Here is a 16,860-nt window from a genome sequence, read left to right as displayed (position 1 = left end):
GTGGGAGCAGATCAAGACTTTCAGGTATCCTCAAAGGTCTCAACAGCAGGTGCAGTCCTTCTGTCTTCCACTGATCCAGTATTGTTCTGAACAGGGTGCCCAGGGGTTCCACATTTATGCCTGGCAATAGCCGTTGGGTGGGAGTGACTCCGGGCCCCTCCCTATCCTATAGGGAAAAAGGTCCCAGAGGTAGGCGTATGTACTTTTGCAGAAGTTCCCGTGCCTGTATGCCCTACTGCGTACAATCCCTCTTTGCCTCTCTCTACTTAAATCCACATGGCAGAAACTTTCTTCCCCTGTGCAGGACTCCTGTGCCCACCTTAGGGGTGTGGCCAGGGAAATATGCAACCCTTCTGCTGTGGTCACTCAGAACCATTTCTTGGGACAGCTCCTCTCCCATGTGGATTAGTGCCTGTCTGCCTAGAAGGGCAAAGGAGGGGCGGACCCACTGTTAGCTTCATCTGCCTTTTAACAGGGTAGGCCTCTTTGAAGTTAATTAAGTTCCTGGGCACTGCTCAGATGGTCATTCTGTGGAACAGAACACTACCACACACTCAAGGCCTCAAGGTCTGGTTCACAGCTCATCAAAAGGGCAATTCAGCTCCTGGGTGATAGTTAGGAGATCATGCAAAGGGTCTTTTGAAGGGTCTTTTGTAGAATACATAGTACAAATCTGACTTACCATTTCATTAGGCGTGGAATAAATATGTTGAAAAGGCCAAACATTAATGTTGTGGCTATTTCCTTAGCAAAGATAACTATATTTAATTTTAATATTATATCCTAATGATTTTCTATGGAATAGCTAACCCTGCTACTGTGAAAATAGTGTTATTAATATTTAAAATAAGGGTTTAGGCCTGCCAAATGAGATTATTTTGACATGTTCACTTGCAATTTTATAACTGCACTGAAGGGTTACAGTAGTAGGCCTGCAATCATGATTTTTTACTGCCTACATTTAGCTTACAGGACTTGGGTGCACTTTGTACCATATAATAGGAACTTACAGGTATGTTAAATATGCCAATTAGGAGTATGGCCAATTTCAACATATCTTAGGGGTCACAGAACATACACTGGGCCCTGGACAGGAGTCTCCAGAGTAAAAACATCAGCAATAAAATCTAGCAAAAAGTAGGGGTGACCATGCAAAAGTGGCAATTCTTAGAGAATAAAATTGGAACTTTACACTAGTGTGTCCTTGGGCCTCCACTTCAGTGACACAGACAAAATAGTGTAGTCACAATAATGGATTCATAAAATATGAAATGCTGTCCCCACTGCTTTATGTACTAAACGCATCACAGGAAGTGTTGTACAATGAGGACATCTTTGATGCTCCCATCTAGGTCATAGGACAAGAAGACAAGGAGCAGACCTGATTCATGTCAGGGCACAGGCCTGGATCTCTGTACACACACTAGGTTAGTGTGAGCCTAAGACCAAAAATAAAAACTTGAATATAGGTACACACAGACTGGCACTCTAGACAGGGGAACGGGAACATAACCGCATACCATTCAGGGACGTTCCTGTCCCAACAACAACACTTAACTCTAAGAAGCAGGCATGAAAACATAAAAATTAAGCAAACAGTGTTTAAACGAACAAGTTTAACTGCCTGGTAGGTTCTTCCTTTTCAAAGCGAAAAACTATGTGTTTTCAAAATGATGGCCTATCAGTTGCTGAGTTGACACTTCAAAATATGTGTCCCTGCTAAAGCTCCAGAGAGGGAGACAAAGCACTTTAGAGAGAGCATGTTATACCAGCAGAGGAATATCAAATAGATGGTGCAGTAAAGAAACACACAGTGCATGTAGGGTCTGCTTGCATCCAGAGTCTAGAAACAGAGGTTGTAATGAAGAGAGGGGATGGGAACATATATCTGAGAAAACACCATGTGTATTTGTTTTTTCCTGTGCACATTTTTTAACAATTAAATATAACTACATTACGTTACTCATATTCACACTTGTTAGTGTGATAAGTGTATTGTCCAGATTCGAATGCTGAACCAAGAGGAGGAAGTCTGGTCTCCAACATGCAAACCCTTAACTTAGTTATTAGACCAAATGTAGGACAAATGCCTCTATTTTGATTTCCTCAGGAACAGGTCGAGGCTGTGGCTTCTGAAGTTCACCAGAGACAAAGTCATATGATGCAGTAGCCCTAGAAGAATCTGCCCCTCTAGGTAAATCGCGCATTATTACAAGGTAATACAAGGTAAATTAATTAGCGAAGAACTGGCAGAGTGGTATTGTGCACGCTCAATATGTTCCTAATTCCAGTGAAAGGCTACTAAGTTTTGAAGCCACAATGTATCCTTAATGTGTGTGCTTGCAGGGAATGAGATTGTTAGACTGTGCCCAAAAGAGGCCAGTCTTGATGTGAGCAGCCACTGCGTCCCAGCAAGGCCGAAACAATGTAAAATGCAAGGCAAATTGGTTTCTGTAAATAATCTCTGCTTCACCATTGGTAACTTGAAGAGCAAGGTCACCCTTAGAGAAGATGCACGTGGCAAAGAACAAAATATTAAAGAAATTAAAAACTTAAAACTTTCAAACCAAGTTAGTTACAAACACGAACTATATGTTGTAGCCATGATTTACTTGCTAAATACCCACTGGAAAAAAATGCAGTAGGAAGAACAGAGGCTGTGCTATTTTTTAAAAGGCTTGGGTGATTTCGCCTGGTCCTCTAGTGGAGGTTTTTCAAGGAATTCCATGTTTTTTCTCAAGGTCTGGTGGCAGTGCTACCTTGGGAAACAAATCCCTTAAATCTTACAGATGGGCTCTACACACTACAGGCCACTAATTCATGGGGTCTTCACAACCCTTCCAGATCTACAAGAAATGCCTAGTGAATGTCTTGCAGTCAGGCTACAGTTTCCTCTCTTTCAAATCATTCTGCACATCCTGCCAGAGACCTCAAGAATCACCTGCAGGACCATGCCCTCTTTAGGCCTGTAGGTTACCAGGGGAAAGTGTCGCTTATTCTGAATCAAAAATGATGAAAGTGGAATTTCCAGCCGGGTGGATATACTGCTCAACAACTGCATGAAACAATTCCTCAGAGCTGCGGGCAAAAACTTCTCTTCCCTTCAAATTGAGTTAGAGTCTACATTATGTGGGTCAAGCAGGGCAGTTTTAAAGGGTAAACCATTCTGTAATTGAAGATGACAAGTAGCGTATCCTAATAAAATCCCCTGGCCTTCCAGGCCAAAGTTTTCAACAAAGTGATGCACATCCTTTCCCGGGTAGATGCGTTGTGGCATTAAAAGTAGAAGAGCGTTCCATCGTAAGTGGAGAAAAACTCTACTGGCTGTCATTGCTGCACATGACAAAGATTCATCTGTATGTGACATTTGTGTGTGTACGGTGGAGGCTAAAAGGACTGTCTCACCGAGAAAATGACAGGGGCAGTCATGGGGCTGAGCATTCACAACGGTATTTGACAATCACAGTGGAATCTGAATGACGCATGGAGGGAGGCCAGTCATGGAGGAATTCTGAACCAGAGATAAAGTAATGCCAGTGAATGGTATTGAGCCCAACAGGGCCTTCTATTCCATGCATGATGTGGCCAACTGGTGTTTGTAGTGAATTTGTTTACTGTTTTGGCATGTGCACATGCGTGGTTGCAAGCCCCAGTATCAGACTTGGAGATACAGCTACTATAAATTCATTGCTGGTTCCACAAAGTCTCAAATCTATGCTGACACCTTCAGAGTGCACTTCACTCTAGACCCTAAAGGGATGTGAAAGTTCTCACTGCTGGATGTCGCATTGTCGTCTCTGAGAGGAATGTGAGAAATGAATAAGAAACAGCACTTTAGGGTCAGACCTAAACTCACACATCACCATCTATTCTGTACGTTATCCAGGCTGGCCATCTCAACCAGTTGTTGGTACCTTAAAGCCCTTTTAGTATTATTCATTCCTCGCTCCCCTGTCTGTACAGCTGTTTCGATGACGTACTAGGGTGTAAGGGTGACATTTGAACAGAGCACATACAAATGAGACTGATCAATAGCAGCCACTTCAGGGACCAAAAGGCAAATATCAAAAGGACAACAATGGGGAAACATTGCCAACAGGTGGATTACAATACTATGTTTTCTTCAAGGGAGATAGACTTTATGGAAGTTACAGAATGTACAAATCCTCCACCATTCTAGAGATATACTGTACATGAGAGCTGATAACTAAAATAATGTAATCAGAGATGACATATTATATAACAATTCTCTTTAAATCTCTAGTGATTTAATATGCCTTTCTACTGTAGGTCATAAAATGTTTTGGATTCGATACTTTCACATCTAACTGGAAGCATACAATAGTTTTATCTTTACCCAGAGGGTGTCATGGCAATTTTTCACATGAAGATGGCTATTGCAGAACACCCAGCATGAGATATAGGAAGCAAATGAGTACTACAGTGCTCTGTTGTAAAATAAATGCAGCTTACTTATAACACCCCTGAAGTTTAATAGCATACACTATCGAATGATGGTGTATGCTAATTTGTAATTGAAATTCTGTCATTTGTCATAATTCCTATTCCTCAAATGTATATTATGGTAGTTGTTTCACATAAAGCAATATTTGTGTGCCTTCATTGGTTTCCTTCCACAAGTATGATCTCAGAATAGTCACGTGTTATCATAATTAGCCTAGCCTCATCCCATCCCTCTTCACCATGGAATGCATTATGTCGTTGATATAACACCATTATGTGTGCTAGCAAGCACTACTCGTGAACACCGTCAGTAAATGCTTTTTTGCAAAACTAATTTTGAATCCTAACCAGTCATTTACTAATTTCTGTGATAAAGTGCAGAATTTGAACCAAAATAGCATGCTTTGAAGACAGTACCATGAAATTAATTGGGATAGAAGCTAAAAGTAAAACATTAAATAATTATGAAATTCGTGAAAAAGGATTCGAGTTCTGTTTATAAAAAGTAGAAAACAGTAAAAAAAAAACGCTGCACATCAGTGCCAGATAATTGGAGTCGTGGGCAAAGTAGTGACTGTTTTATTTGTTTAATTCTGTGCAAAGTTATATGAAACCCTTACAACTTAATGGACCTTAGAGAGTTTGTCACTTTGTAATATTAAGACATTGGGACTTTTACAACAATCCACACTGCGTATATCCTAAACAGTGTAGTTCTATGTTTGATGTAGTTTGCAGAAACATCTTAGGACCCCATTCACTGAGTCATTTTCATGTCAGACTTCAACACACCAAAGACAGTATTTAGGAGCACATGGAATTCACAAAAGATGATATTGCATTCATAAATCCTTGTTCGCCTGTGAAATTGTACCCTAAAGTGATATAATACAGGGAGAAATTGCCTTAGTAAACTTAGGAACACCCTTGAACTTTATAATTTATATGTATCCTCAAGCTCCTTGCCAGACCATTTTGCCCTGTAAATGGGAAGCAATCTATTCTGTGGAGAAGTGTGGCTCAATGTGGAGAAGTGTGGCTCAATGGTTAGAGCGGCAGACCCTGAAGCAGAGATCTGGCTCAAGACCAGGGTTCAAGTCCCGCTTCGGCAGGTCTTGGGCTCAATTCCCCTTGACCAGATAATTCTCGCCTCGGTGCCTAATCTAATTCATGGGTCCCACTCTGCAACTCTGGCAAATAGCTTGCTTAATCTCCACAATGGCCCCAACAGTGCTTGGATGCCTGGCTTCACCCTGGGGGTGCTCAGGAGTGGGAGCCTCACAGGGAAAAGCCAGGAGGGGTTCCATAGCGGTATGAGTACAGCGCCTTGAGACCCTAACGGGTGAGTAGTGCGCTATACAAGTGCATTTTATACATGGGACAAAAGTCTATCATTGCACAAAAGTGATGGCATTTCAGCATGTGTAATCGTACAATACACGCAAACATGCAAACATAAAAATGCCTATTTACAGGCAAAAACAGTAATTTGCAAACGTTTTCCTGTGGTACGCTTGGGAACTGGTGATTCTTGCAGCTTTCAAGGTAAACATCTGGAAAAGATTGCGAATTTCCAAAAATGTGCTGGAATTAATGTAGGATTTGGTCTTGTGATTTCTAATGTTGTTGTACGGATAAATACAAATTGATAAAGATTATTATTTGATGTTTAGCAGTTTTTTTAGTACCGCCCTTCCTAACTTTTCCTGAAAATTCGCCCTCGGTCCTGTAGCTTGATTGACGTGTTCCCTCCGTCTGTCGGGGGAAATAGTAACTTCATCACCTACGAGTTGGGGTACAGATACTGCACACCCCAAGGGCATACAGAAGGTTCCAGGGACTCTACTATGGAGCAGCCCAGTGCGGGAGGACGCGGGGGATCTAGTCACAGACCGCACCCCTGTGGTGGAGCTGGGTGGCCTCGCGCTCCACCTGCCGAGCAGCCTCTAACACCCTTAGCAACCACAGGCCCGGGGCACAAATCATTTTCTTTGTCAATTCAGTGGCATCCAATGAAGATGCCACAGGTGCACACCAGGATTATGCACACATTTCTGCACCCGGTCGTAACCTATCTGCCATTTATACAGAGACTTTGAGAACATGTTTGTCTTTGGTGGAAACGCTCTGAGGAAATGCTGTCACGTCATTATTATCATTGATATTCTTCTTATTATTATTTTATGAATGAAGTCGATTGTGTAGGGAAACTAGGAAACTCGATTCAGTGATATACACCGGTTTGTGTTGCTTTATGTGTTAATTCTGTTTGTGTTGTTATGACTCTTAATTGTAGTGTTTTTCCCGTTGTTAACCGCTTAGGTGCGGGCGTCGGCCACTGGCCGACGCCCACACACCCTCCCTGGTGCGGGTCACGACCAGTGGCCGACACCAGGAAGGGCATTAATAAATCCTCGGGTGCGTCGCACCCGAGGATTTATTTTTTATTTTTTTCCCCCCCCCGGGAGACACGGAAGCTACCGTGTCTCCCCCGTTGCAAAGGTGTTTTCCCCATGAAAGCAGGAAGCAGCCTTGCGGCCGCTTCCTGCTTTCATGGGGAAAACGGCCTTTTTCACGTTCGGGAAGGCCTCGTAAGAAAGGGGAGACACTCCCCTTTCTTACGAGGCCTTCCTGAAAGTGTTTCCTGGCCCCCGGTCGCAGCTGTGCTGCGATCGGGGGCCAGGAAACACTTTCAGGTTTCCTGGCTCCCCCGATCGCAGCACAGCTGCGATCGGGGGGGTCAGGAAACATTTTGAAAAGGCCTCGTAAGAAAGGGGAGACTCTCCCCTTTCTTACGAGGCCTTCTGAAACTGTTTCTGGCCCCCGATCGCAGCTGTGCTGCGATCGGGGGCCAGAAACAGTTTCAGAAGGCCTCGTAAGAAAGGGGAGAGTCTCCCCTTTCTTATGAGGCCTTCTGAAACGGTTTCTGCTGCGATCGGGGGCCAGGAAACCCCACTAGACACCAGGGATTTCACTTTTGGGGGGCAGCCCCCCCCCCGGAAAACGGGCCGCCCCCCCCGGATAATTTTCCTAAAAAAATAAAAAGGTAGGTGCCCCCTGGGGAGGGGGGGGGGGCGCGATCGCACCCCCCCCCCCAGGGGATTTAAAAAAAAAAAAAAAAAAAATGAAATGACAGGGGGTCGCCCGTGGGCAGGGTGACCCCCTGTGGGGGCATTTTTTTTTTTAGATGTTGTAGGGTTTCCCTGGGGGCCATTTTGGCCCCCAAGGAAACCATACAACAACTAAAAAAAAATATATGTATATATCTATATATATATATCTATGTAGATAGATATATCTAGGTACATGGATATATCTATAGATATATCTATGTAGATATATATTTATATATATATATATAGGTAGATCTGTATCAAAGAGATTTATAAAGCGCGCTACTCACCTGTGAGGGTCTCAAGGCGCTGGGGGGGGGACGGGGGGGAGGGAAAGGGGCTAGGAGGTTCACTGTTCAAAAAGCCAGGTTTTGAGGCCCTTCCTGAAAAGAAGTAGGTTTTGGGTCTTGCGAATGTGGGTTGTGAGTGCGTTCCATGTTTTGGGTGCAATGTAGGAGAAGGATCTGCCCCCGGTGGTGGTGTGTTTGATGCGGGGGTCAGAGGCGAGAGAGAGGTCAGCTGAACGGACGTTTCGTGTGGGGGTGTGGAAGGTGACTCTCGTTGAGGTAGGCAGGGCCTGTGTTGTGGAGTGATTTGTGTGTGAGGATGAGGATCTTGAAGGTGATCCTTTTGTCAATGGGGAGCCAGTGGAGGGATTTGAGGTGTGGAGAGATGTGTTCGTGTCGGTGGAGGTCGAGGATGAGTCGTGCTGCTGAGTTCTGGATGCGTGTAGTTTGCACTTGAGTTTTAGAGTGGTGCCGGCGTAGAGGGCGTTTCTGTAATCAAGCCTGCTGCTGATGAGTGCGTGAGTGACAGTTTTTCTGGTCTCTGTGGGGATCCATTTTAATGTTTTTCAGTATACGGAGTTTGTTGAAGCATGAGGAGGTAAGAGCGTTGATTTGTTGGGTCATAGAGAGGGAGGAGTCTAGGATGATGCTGAGGTTGCGTGCGTAGTTGGCGGGGGTGGGTGCAGGGCCTAGCGTGGTGGGCCACCATGGGGGGTCCCAGGTTTTTTTGGTGAGGGCCAAAGAGGATTATTTCGGTTTTGCTTGAGTTGAGTTTCAGGTGGTTGGCTGTCATATATACATCACTTTTGTCAATATGTGTGTGGTTTCCCTGGGGGGAAAAGGGTCCGACTTGTCTAGTGGCAGTTTTAGTGCCATAAAGAAGCGCAGAAGGCTTATATGCCTACTGCAAAGAGCACATCTGTATTTTATGTAAATAGCTGAGTACATTAGTAAAGTCTATGGAGAGATGAAGGGCACTTTTGCTGGGTGGTAATGAGGGAATCCGAGGAGGAGGGAGTGGGAGCACCAATAATGATTGTTGGACTGGGCGCAGGAGGTGCTAAAGACTGTGACGAATGGTATGTGACAAGGTGTTTTTTGAGTGTCTTGAAAGTACGTGCTGATTGAGGGAAGAAGCGCAGGTAAGGTGGCCTCTACTGTTGCACGTATCTCACACACACCATCGATTTTGTGACTGTCTACGTAGGCTAGTGTTTTAGAGCAACAGTTTAGCCAATAGCAGAGATGGCATCTTGATGGATGACTGCTGCCTGCACTCGGGTTATAGAGGACCGCTCTGACATAGGATCAGAGACTGAGACATCAGATACTGAGACAGCATCTGAGGGATAGGACAATGGCGCAGACTCTGGGAGTGATTTTTCAGTCAGAGGAGTCCCATTCGAAAACTCCTCTTCCAGTACATTATGAGGGAGGTGATGAGGACAGTCCTGCTGTCCCTTCGCAAGCTGTTCGTGCAACTGGGTAATAGTGGGTTAGGCCAACCCAGAGAGCAGGTGAATGCGGCGGCAAGCAGAGAGAGAGTGCTCTCTTGGGAGCTCACCAATTTAGTTCAGCCCCAAATTCCACCACCCAAATCATATTGTGGAGACATCAAAATTGTCTATGGCAAAACAAACTGGTTTTGTAAGGCAGGCACCTGTGTTTTTGGTCCTGGATTCGGCGGCCATATAGAGAAACACACTAAACCCAAACATTTCTGGAAACTAGACATTCGGGGGAGTCCACAGAGGTGTGACTTGTGTGGATTCCCCAAAGTTTTCTTACCCAGAATACCCTGCAAAGCTGAAATGTTGAGAAAAAACTCTATTTTTCTCGCATTTCTGTCACACAAACTACAGGAATATGCTGGGATCCACAACATTCCTACCACCCAGTGACTCCTCACCTGTCCTGATAAAAACACTACCCCACTTGAGTGCCTACACCTAGTGCCTGTGTCAGGAATGGATCACCCCAGGGTCAACAGCTGCCTCACGTAAGGACCAACATTGACCGTTGTGTGATCTATTCCTGTCGCAGGCACCAGGCCTAACCACACAAGTGAGGTATCATATTTATCGGGAGACTTGGGGGAACGCTGGGTGGAAGGAAATTTGTGGCTCCCCTCAGATTCCAGAACTTTCTGTCACCGAAATGTGTGGAAAACGTGGTATTTTAGCCACATTTTGAGGTTTGCAAAGGATTCTGGGTAACAGAACCTGGTCCGAGCCCCACAAGTCACCTCATCTTGGATTCCCCTGGGTTTCTAGTTTACAAAAATGTGCTGGTTTGCTAGGTTTCCCCAGGTGCCGGCTGAGCTAGAGGCCAAAATCCACAGGTAGGCACTGTTTTCTATGAAAAAATGTGATGTGTCCACGTTCTGTTTTGGGGCATTTCCTGTTGCGGGCGCTAGGCCTACCCACACAAGTGAGGTATCATTTTTATCGGGAGACTTAGGGGAACGCCGGGTGGAAGGAAATTTGTGGCTCCTCTCAGATTCCAGAACTTTCTGTCACCGAAATGTGAGGAAAACTTGTTTTTTTAGCCACTTTTTGAGGTTTGCAAAGGATTGTGGGTAACAGAACCTGGTCCGAGCCCCGCGAGTCACCCCTCCTTGTATTGCCCTAGGTCTCTAGTTTTCAGAAATGCACAGGTTTGGTAGGTTTCCCTAGGTGCCGGCTGAGCTAGAGGCCAAAATCTACAGGTAGGCACTTCTCAAAAAACACCTCTGTTTTCTTCCAAAAATTTTGATGTGTCCACGTTGCGCTTTGGGGCGTTTCCTGTCGCGGGCGCTAGGCCTACCCACACAAGTGAGGTATCATTTTTATCGGGAGACTTGGGGGAACGCCAGGTGGAAGGAAATTTGTGGCTCCTCTCAGATTCCAGAACTTTCTGTCACCGAAATCTGAGGAAAACTTGTTTTTTTAGCCACTTTTTGAGGTTTGCAAAGGATTCTGGGTAACAGAACCTGGTCCGAGCCCCGCGAGTCACCCCTCCTTGGATTGCCCTAGGTCTCTAGTTTTCAGAAATGCACAGGTTTGGTAGGTTTCCCTAGGTGCCGGCTGAGCTACAGGCCAAAATCTACAGGTAGGCACTTCTCAAAAAACACCTCTGTTTTCTTCCCAAAATTTTGATGTGTCCACGTTGCGCTTTGGGGCGTTTCCTGTCGCGGGCGCTAGGCCTACCCACACAAGTGAGGTATCATTTTTATCGGGAGACTTGGGGGAACGCCGGGTGGAAGGAAATTTGTGGCTCCTCTCAGATTCCAGAACTTTCTGTCACCGAAATGTGAGGAAAACTTGTTTTTTTAGCCACTTTTTGAGGTTTGCAAAGGATTCTGGGTAACAGAACCTGGTCCGAGCCCCGCGAGTCACCCCTCCTTGGATTGCCCTAGGTCTCTAGTTTTCAGAAATGCACAGGTTTGGTAGGTTTCCCTAGGTGCCGGCTGAGCTAGAGGCCAAAATCTACAGGTAGGCACTTCTCAAAAAACACCTCTGTTTTCTTCCAAAAATTTTGATGTGTCCACGTTGCGCTTTGGGGCGTTTCCTGTCGCGGGCGCTAGGCCTACCCACACAAGTGAGGTATCATTTTTATCGGGAGACTTGGGGGAACGCCGGGTGGAAGGAAATTTGTGGCTCCTCTCAGATTCCAGAACTTTCTGTCACCGAAATGTGAGGAAAACTTGTTTTTTTAGCCACTTTTTGAGGTTTGCAAAGGATTCTGGGTAACAGAACCTGGTCCGAGCCCCGCGAGTCACCCCTCCTTGGATTGCCCTAGGTCTCTAGTTTTCAGAAATGCACAGGTTTGGTAGGTTTCCCTAGGTGCCGGCTGAGCTAGAGGCCAAAATCTACAGGTAGGCACTTCTCAAAAAACACCTCTGTTTTCTTCCAAAAATTTTGATGTGTCCACGTTGCGCTTTGGGGCGTTTCCTGTCGCGGGCGCTAGGCCTACCCACACAAGTGAGGTATCATTTTTATCGGGAGACTTGGGGGAACGCCGGGTGGAAGGAAATTTGTGGCTCCTCTCAGATTCCAGAACTTTCTGTCACCGAAATCTGAGGAAAACTTGTTTTTTTAGCCACTTTTTGAGGTTTGCAAAGGATTCTGGGTAACAGAACCTGGTCCGAGCCGCGCAAGTCACCCCTCCTTGGATTCCCCTAGGTCTCTAGTTTTCAGAAATGCACAGGTTTGGTAGGTTTCCCTATGTGCCGGCTGAGCTAGAGGCCAAAATCTACAGGTAGGCACTTTGGAAAAAACAGCTGTGTTTTCTATAAAAAAAATAGGATGTGTCCATGTTGTGTTTTGGGGCATTTCCTGTCGCGGGCACTAGGCCTACCCACACAAGTAAGGTATCATTTTTATCGGGAGACTTGGGGGAACACAGAATAGCAAAACAAGTGTTATTGCCCCTTATCTTTCTCTACATTTTTTCCTTCCAAATATAAGAGAGTGTGTAAAAAAGACGTCTATTTGAGAAATGCCCTGCAATTCACATGCTAGTATGGGCACCTCGGAATTCAGCGATGTGCAAATAACCACTGCTCCTCAAAACCTTATCTTGATCCCATTTTGGAAATGCAAAGGTTTTCTTGATACCTCTTTTTCACTCTTCATATTTCAGCAAATGAATTGCTGTATACCCAGTATAGAATGAAAACCAACTGCAGGGTGCAGCTTATTTATTGGCTCTGGGTACCTAGGGTTCTTGATGAACCTACAAGCCCTTTATATCCCCGCAACCAGAAGAGTCCAGCAGACAAAACGGTATATTGCTTTCAGAAATCTGACATCGCAGGAAAAAGTTACAGAGTAAAACATAAAGAAAAATGGCTGTTGTTTTCAGCTCACTTTCAATATTTTTTTATTTCAGCTGTTATTTTCTGTAGGAAAACCTTGTAGGATCTACACAAATGACCCCTTGCTGAATTCAGAATTTTGTCTACTTTTCAGAAATGTTTAGCTGTCCAGGATCCAGCATTGGTTTCACACCCATTCCTGTCACTAACTGGAAGGAGGCTGAAAGCACCAAATATAGTAGAAATGGAGTATGTCCCAGTAAAATGCCAAATTTGTGTTGAAAAATTCGGTTTTCTGATTCAAGTCTGCCCGTTCCTGAAAGGTGGGAAGATAGTGATTTCAGCACCAGAAACCCTTGGTTGATGGCATTTTCAGGGAAAAAACCACAAGCCTTCTTCGGCAGCCCTTTTTTCCCATTTTTTTGGAAAAAACAAAATTTTCACTGTATTTTGGCTATTTTCTTGGTCTCCTCCAGGGTAAACCACAAACTCTGGGTACCATTAGAATCCCTAGGATGTTGGAAAAAAAGGACGCAAATTCGGCGTGGTTAGCTTATGTGGACAAAAAGTTATGAAGCCCTAAGCGCGAACTACCCCAAATAGCCAAAAAAGGGCTCAGCACTGGGGGGGAAAAGGCCCAGCAGCTAAGGGGTTAACCTTGGTTGTAGCAGCAGTGTTGGGCTCTGTTGCATAGTTGTATTCATGCTAAGATTATTATTGTGAGTTGCAGTCGCAGTGGTGCTTTTATTGTTGCTGTTATTAACAGTTTTAAAGTTCTAACAGTAAAAAGTGCAGCTACATGCTACCAATGCCTGCAGGGAACATTCGCCCCTCTAATCATACAAAGGCCGCACACGGGGTTAGGAGGGGTCTCAGCGCGGAGGCCCTTCTTCGTTCTAATGCAAAACAAGGCCCTTCTTGGTTCTTGACAGCTTGTCCTGTGGGGAGCCCTGTCATGCTTCTGCTACATGTATGCACGTCAGCTACTCAATGGCGTAACAAAGGCCCCCGCAGCCTCCTCGGTGCAGGGGGGTGGTGGGAGCGAGCTCCAGGGGCCCCCTCAGCACAGCACATGGCCTAGTGAGTCCAGAGGAGACCCCCCTCCATGTTCTTTGCAGAGGGGCCCCCTCCAGTTTTGCTACGCCACTGCAGCTACTGCAGTATGGACAGGTATGAGTGCACCATGCACAGAATGTAAAATGTGCTGAGACATAGATTCATTGCAGTGCTTGCTGGCTGAAGAATCATGTGTGTCTTTAATCTAAGCCCCAGAACTGAGACTAAAATATATATGTATTTTCTGTTTTACTTTCAGTTCCCTGTGCTTTGCAAACGAGCTGATGGATGAAGATGACAGGGACAAGGCAAAGCGGTATGTTTTATGGGCTATGTGCACCGACTAAGTCAATATTAATACATTAAATATTTATACTTTACAAATTCAAATAGTGAGGATCATGTTTAGCATTATGAGAACATATTGTTGTGTAGTAAAAGAAGAAATGCAGTAGGACATATAAATAAAGAGGAAAAGAGAACATAGATGATCAGAGACAAAGGGCCTGATGTGCAAAGATTAGAAAAGCGATTTTAAGCGAATCTCTATTGGAAATCACTATCCCTTATGTACGAAGCTTTTTGTTTCAAACTTCCGATTCCTAGTAAGTTGTAGCATGTCGCAAAGAGACGTACCCCATGAATATTAATGAGGTAGGTTGTAGTGTAAAACCTATTTGGAATGCCTTCCTTCACAGGGATGGTAGCCTGCTGAGGTCAGCAGACCGCCATGTCTGTGATTCTTTTGAATAAAGGTTTTTTTTGCTGTTGAAACGCAAACTGTTTTCCTTAAAGGAAAAGGCAATGCTTTCAACAAAAAAATGAAATGTTTTGCTTAATTTTTTTTTAAAGCTGGCAGTGCTCTTAACAATTATTTTTCTAACATTCACAACATGGAGATCCTTTTGCATCTGTGAATGCATTTCCACATACTTTGAGTTGGTGGTAAAATATCAAGGTTTTGCGACCACATTTTGGTCGCTAAACATTGATACTTAACACTAAAAATCGATATTTGGAAAAGACGCACTAGATATGCCACATTCAAATAGCGATTTGTACACCAAACAGCGATGTTTGTAGATCAGGAAAAGCATTTTTGCTGTCGCAAACAGCCTGATTTTGCAAATCCGGCTGTTTGTGACTGCAAAAATGCTTAATGCGTATGGCCCCATGCCTCTATTAGTGAACAAGCTCATTCAACTTGACAATTGTGCTGCAAGGCAGTTTACTACAGTTTGGCTACTGTATGTGGCCCAAGGTCCTTATCTGAAATCCAATAATATCAAACAATTGGTACATATACTTTCAGATATAAATCAGTACTGCGATTGAAAAACACCATAAGGTAAGAATGTGTACGTTATACATTTTTGAGTTCATTCACTTATTTATTTCTTGTTTTAACATCACAGTATACACCTCAACATTTTGGTATTTTGGGTTTATTTGGGTCCAACGTGACTGTATTAAAAAACTGTAGTTGAGTTATCAATGTGGTCAATAGCTGGTGTACTTCCAGCCTGTCCTCAAAAGTCCTGCACAAGGGTCTACTCACAGAGGCTATGTGAGCACACACAGTAGCCCAGGAAGGACCACAGGAGTATTCAACCCCAGCCAAGCCACAAAGCACAGGGCCCAAGATACTAGTGGAGGAAGTGTCATATTCATTTACTGTACTTGTGTTCAAAATATGGCAGCAGCCAGTGTTCTCTCAATCCACCCTCTAATGGACATCATGGCTAATAATAGTGCAGTCAGTGCAGTGGCATTGGGACCAAGAGGGTTGAGGATGCCCAGGCTGCCCTGCACCAGCTGCAGTCTCCTTAAAAGACCACTGCTACAGATTTATGTTTTATAGTCCTTGCTTCTTTGCTGGCTCTTTTTTACATTATGAGGGAGAGTGGTTAGGGGCGAAGAGGGTACCCGTCACACTAGTATTTAAAGAGAGAATGGAGAAAGAAAGAATGAAAGCTTCATCAGATAGAGGGTAGTAAAAAGAGGTAACTGAGAGAATGGAGTGATAAAGGTGGAGTAGATAGGCAATGAAAGAGTTGGACGATGTCACGAAGGAGGAAACATACAAGGAAGGGTGGAGGGCTACAGGTGTAAATAGAGTGATGCAGGGACAAATAGAAAAATGCATGGGGAGAATGGGGAAATCTAAGGGAGAGTTGAGAGAGAATGTAAGTAGTGGAGAGATAAAGGAAAGAAGGGAGAGACAGAGGAGAGGTCATTGTGATGGTTGGGAGGAGAGACATGTGGGAGATAGAAAATACAAGGATGCCGATAACAACAAAAATAGAATGGCTGAGATATGCAGGGGAGAATGTAAAGTGTAGGGGAGCAAAATGGAGATGGGAGAGAAAGTGGAGTACTGAGATGTAGGAGAAAATGGAGTGGGAAGTAAATGGAGACAAACAGAATAGAAAGAGAACACAGTGTTAATAGGGGAGAAAGAGCATAGATACTATAGATACCGGAAGGAGGTTGTTAGAAATGGGGTCTTTGGTTGACAGCCAGGTTACCCCCTTTTCAAGCAAGGACCTTCACTCTAGTCAGAGTAAAAGAGAATCACCCTCAGCTAACCCCTGCTTACCCCCTTGGTACCTTGGCAGAGCAGTAGGCTTAACTTCAGAGTGCTAGGTGTAAAGTATTTGTACCGACACACACAGTAACTTAATGAAATCACTACAAAATGACACAACACAGATTTAGAAAAATAGGAAATATTTATCTAAATAAAACAAGACCAAAATGACAAAAATCCACAATACACCAGTCAAGTTATCAATTAAAAAGCAAAAAGAGTCTTTATGTAGCTTAAAACACACACTAACACTGTTAGCGTGAAAATGTACCTTGGGTGCGTCAAAAATAACCCCGCACAGGTGAGTGTGAGTCAAAAAGGGCTTGCGATGCGTCGATTCCACTCACGAGCGGGACCTTGCGTCATTTCTCCTTTCGTCGGGTCGGGTGAGTCGTTTCTTCCCTCTGCAGGAGAGCGATGAGTCGATCCGGTCAGCACAATCGGGTCCGGGCAGGCCGTGCGTTGTCTTTAAACGCCCAGCGTTGTTTGCGTCGGAAATCCAGCCGCACGATGATCCAAAAACCACGCAGTGCGGGTTGCGATCTCCCAGCC

At 44.5% G+C, this 16,860-nt stretch overlaps 1 protein-coding gene across 1 annotated transcript in view; it reads left to right on the top strand.

Moving 5' to 3' along the window:
* Positions 1-16,860, top strand: part of PASD1 (PAS domain containing repressor 1) — a 267,352-nt gene that overhangs the window by 45,080 nt on the left and 205,412 nt on the right. The window contains exon 2 of the mRNA XM_069205967.1: positions 13,978-14,034. Within this exon, the coding sequence (XP_069062068.1) occupies positions 13,978-14,034 (57 nt within the window). The remainder of the gene's footprint in view (positions 1-13,977; positions 14,035-16,860) is intronic.

The sequence above is a fragment of the Pleurodeles waltl genome, chromosome 2_1 (assembly GCF_031143425.1).
Source record: "Pleurodeles waltl isolate 20211129_DDA chromosome 2_1, aPleWal1.hap1.20221129, whole genome shotgun sequence".
In the NCBI taxonomy this organism is placed as follows: Eukaryota; Metazoa; Chordata; class Amphibia; order Caudata; family Salamandridae; genus Pleurodeles; species Pleurodeles waltl.
The sequence above is the reverse complement of the archived record's forward strand: the minus strand, read 5'-3'. Positions and strand labels throughout refer to the sequence as shown.